The 4724-nt window shown below is 40.7% G+C and overlaps 1 protein-coding gene across 2 annotated transcripts in view; it reads right to left on the minus strand.

Annotated features, from left to right (window-relative positions):
• Window positions 1-582: 582 nt before the first annotated feature.
• ctns (cystinosin, lysosomal cystine transporter) overlaps window positions 583-4724 on the minus strand; it is a gene marked incomplete at its 5' end in the record, with an annotated part of 8331 nt that continues 4189 nt past the window's right edge. For both annotated transcript variants that reach the window (XM_035652948.1, XM_035652947.1), the window contains 4 exon segments: window positions 583-1021; window positions 2371-2488; window positions 2948-3118; window positions 3611-3730. In XM_035652948.1, coding sequence (XP_035508841.1) covers window positions 873-1021; window positions 2371-2488; window positions 2948-3118; window positions 3611-3730 — 558 coding nt within the window.

Here is a 4724-nt window from a genome sequence, read left to right on the forward strand (position 1 = left end):
CTGTGTGGCTTGGGCCATCACAAAGAGAAATTAAATTCATAACAAGTTATCTCAGGACACTTTTCAAATAGAGTAGCTCTTGGCCATCTATTACAAAATGTGGGATTTGCACTTTTTATGATCCGCATTTTGAATTAGTTAAAGCTTTCTGACAGTCTTTTTGGGGAGTTTTGTTAAAAATATAAAATATACAAATGAAAATATTATATAATGGACCATATTATCATATTTTCATCCTCAAAGTGCAACTCCCACACTTTGTAATAACCACCATGATATGTAATAATTTACTGCGATACATACATACACACTTCTCCCAAATTTGTCATGGCTGTTCAGTTGGGTGGTGACTGGTTTGTAGTATAAAAATGTGAATCACATTTTATGGCCTTTACAGTCAGTGATCTGCTGTGGGTGGGAACATTGTAATCCTGGAAGTGACAGTGTCCATCAGGATAAAAGTGATACCCACCAACTATACACCAATACTACGATGAACTAAAATTCACTGATAATATCTGGCCTGCTAATTTTTCCAATTGGGCTTGGTAGTTATATTATTATATCTCAAAAATACTATGGTTTCAGCTGTGATATTGCATTTAATAAAAAGTGTGTTGATTGACATCATTACATGTTCTACCTTTTATCAACCATAAATATCATACAGTGGTAAAAAAGACAAGTGCTGATCCTGAAATATTTAAGAAGAAAGGCACACTGTGTATAACCTACTCTGGAAAAGTGCACAGCATATCTTGATGGAAGTCGAAGAGGACAACAACCAATCATTTGTTGGTTAATTGGGTGACAAGTGATAGAAATCGGACGTGTGCTCCCTTGTGATAGTGTGTCTTTGTGTGTCAACACACTCAGTCTTCTTGTTGCTCTGTAACAGCTTCGTACTGTGGTGGCCGTCTGTAGAGACAGTAGTGCTGAGTCATGAAGAGGATGTCAAAAACCACAGAGAACAGACCCAGACCAAACTTTGTAGGATCACCAAATATCAGCCTCCATTCGTCTAAGGAGAGACACACTCGTTAGTACAAACAACATGCTCTGACAGTCAGATATACAGTATACCATTGTGTATGCAGTAGGTGGTAAAAATATTTTATCAGTTAAATTCAATCTTTATGCAAATACTGTCCTCTGCATTCATTTTTTGCCAGGCTAATGACCATATTTTCAATATTTAACCGGTTCTACAGGATCTCCTGGACAGTGTTCTTGGAAAATAACCCTAACCCTGTTAAAAGGCAGAAACCTAGGACAGACCCTTCCGCTCTAGGTGGGTGGTCGTCTGCTTCGAAAAGCGGGCAGTAGAATTGACATGGATGTTCTGTTTTAGAATAAACTCTAAAAATATATTATGTTAACACAATGCAGAAGCAATATTATATTAGTTACACATATCTGCAAATGTTAACATGTTAACATGGTGAACATCAACATATTAGGGTTAGACGAAGACATTTTTTTAGCAGTGTAGCAGCAAGAATGTATATACGGACCGCCTATTATGAGAGACAGGTCCAGGACATATGTGATTGGAGGATGACTATTGCAGGGTCCATTTCAGTCAGGACACGCATATTCAAAGTTTTAACCATTTACTAGTATAGTTTGGTAGTGTGGCTCAACAGTTGTACTGAGTTTATTAAAACGGACATCAGGCAAGATGCAAGGCTGCTGAGCCTTGTTACAAATAAGTATGTTGTATTTTTTATAACTTCATGCAAGCTCGCATGACGTTCTCATCTGGATGCAGAAAGATGACCAGGCATGCTAAATTTAATCAGATGAACACCAGGGAAGATAATGGTAGGATCTTCATACAAAGGAAATATATGAAATATGAGATAATGTGTAGTGACAAACATGTTGCATTTTTGAATGATTTGAATTCATACAAGTGTTCTTTAGCTTCTTGTCAGGCAAGATTACGAGATGCAGTATCCAGATTCAATTACATATAAGGTCACAGTCACTTCTCATGACAAGGGCTGTTGTCATATTAGTCTAAATGTAGTGTGTGTTTTCACTTTTTTTAAGTTAAGTTGTTAAGTACTATTTCTGAGTGTAATTGTCTGGGAACCTATTACATAATGCCACTCAACTCCAGCCTGTTGGGAAAGCAAAGCAGCTCTTCATATGCTACACCTGAGAACAGCTCCTTCTGCTACGCCCAGACTGCTCAACTGCACCACAACTACCGACAGAACTGTGATCTGCGCTACATCAGCTTCTGTGAGGACTGATGTATACCAACATGACAAACCTTGATTCACAGCAAAGCTTAGACAGATAAAGTTGGAAAAGGAAGAAGTACAGCACAGAGTATCAAATATCATAAAGTACATTGGATACCGTTGTTGTAAGACTGTAAGATCATCTGTAGAATACTGAGAGTTCCACCAGTGAAGTCCAGCAACACATTGCCAATACTCCACCCCTCAGTGCTCTGTCTTTTGTAGTTCATGTAAGCCTGGAAAAAAAGAATGAAAAATACAACAAAATACAATACTGAACTGAATTTTATGGAGTAGCACTGAAGCAGACTGCAGTATACTGCATGCTGTATTGATCAATTTTACAATTAACATGGAACCTGTGAAACTGTATTGCCTTTTGATAATCAGTGTGTTTCAATATGCAGTTAATAGAAAATATAGAAACATTACACACACACTAATGGATACAACAGTCCTGTCAGAGGTGCTACTTTTATGAAACTTAGAATTTAAGTGGCTGACACAGTAATGGCATTCTTGTTCTTCACAAACTACAACAACTACAATGCCTCTCTGACAGTAACGGTCTCAAAACACACAACCAACATAAACAGGGTGTAGTATTTACTGCATGACTACTGTACTGCAATGCATTACACTGTCCGGATGTTTCCATTTTTCATCTCTGTATGTGTACAGATTGTACAGCTTACCTGCGGCACATATTTGATCAGAGTAACTGCGAGTTTAATGTAGGAGAAGTAATAGAGGTAATCCAGCCAGGTGATTTGTCTGGCTACAGCAACAAACAAACTTATCAAGGCAAATGTCCAGCCAATCAGCAACAAGAACAAGGCTGTCCAGGAGACCCTCTGACCCCCCCTCTGGAAGAGAAAGAAACAGAGCATTACACACTGATACAGTGTCAGGATATCCTGTCAGTTCCAAACACTCACACACAAACACAAGTGACGAAATCATAACTTAAAGTAATTCTAAAGATGCTCACTAATTCAAATTGCCTAGCCTCTGAATTTTTTGTGTGCTCTTAAATGACTGTCAATGAAAGTCAACACTTCTTGCTGATGTTTTACTATATTTTTTTGACATTATATGATAGTGACAGCAGGAGAGGCAGGAGAGACAGGTGAGAGTGAGGAGGACTCTGCCTACCCCCAATGTCCACCATGTATTATGTGTCAAGGCTGAGAGGCACCATCAGTGAATTAAGTGGGAGAGGACCCAGCACCCAGTTTTTATTCTGGAGCTATAAGCCAAGATACTTTGTATCTGTACACAGTAAAACAATTTCAGATTCTGAATACTTTTGACTTGAGATACATTTTCTATCACAAGCTTCTCTACATTACACACACCTCATAGACAGCAGCCTGGGTAACGTAGACCAAACACAGCAGGACAGCATGGAGACTGAAGAAGACATCATTAGCACTGACAGGGTTAATTCCATTCGGGTTCCTCTTCAGAAACTCCTCCTACAGGACAGACACATGGCAGCTTAACAGACAAATATACTGTTCATGTAGGCAGCTGTGGCTCAGGATGGAGACTGGGTCGTCCACTAATTGGAAGGTTGGCGGTTCCTCCCACAGCATGTGGAAGTGTCCTTGAGCAAGATATTGAACCCCAAATTGTTCCCGATGCTGTGCATCAGTGTATGAATGTGTGTGAATGGGCTAGTTTCTGTTTGTGATGGCCTTTGCCAGCATGTACCTGATGTGTCCTCTTTTGAATATCTGGCCTTCAAATCAAAACCCCCCTCCAAGATAAATGCAGTACTGGTCTACCGGCCGCCCAAACCTCACCCATCCTTCATCGCAGAGATCCATGACCTCCTCACCTCCCTCTGCTCTCTATCTTCCAATAATATTATACTTGGCGATATGAACATTCACATTGAAAATCCCTCCTCCCCGTTGGCAGCTGATTTTCTTAATGTTCATTTTGGACTGTCTCAACTCACACAGCTGTTGATGCACCTACTTCACACCAGGGGGCGCACTTTAAACCTGGTTATCTCTGACTCCTCCTTCCATCCACAATCTGTTGGTATATGATCTGGGCGTTCTGATCACAGCATCATCTCCATGGACGTTGCCCGTCCCCTCGCCAAAACGTGATATTCATTCTTCGCAATATAAAACATCCAAACCCTTGCCATCTTGTCTTTCCCATCTGCCTCCAACTGGCCTGCGCCTCAGTCAACCATCCATGCAGTCAAACAAACTCGGTCCGAAACCTACAATATTCTCCTTTCACTGCTCCTGGATACACAATGCCCCCCCTAAAACAAGAACTTGTGTTTTTCTCCCCGCACCGCCCCCTGGTTCACTGGATAAACTGCGCAAGGTGAAGGGCTGCTGGGCCCGTGCATTGAAGGCGTGTAAAAATCATTCTGGCCTGGTGGTACACAAGCGGCCTACATAACACCACCCAGAAGGCCTATGGCCAGCGGCCTAAAAAAAAAAG

The sequence above is a fragment of the Morone saxatilis genome, unplaced genomic scaffold, assembly GCF_004916995.1.
Source record: "Morone saxatilis isolate NCDOM2014 unplaced genomic scaffold, NCSU_SB_2.0 Contig12, whole genome shotgun sequence".
NCBI lineage: Eukaryota > Metazoa > Chordata > Actinopteri > Moronidae > Morone > Morone saxatilis.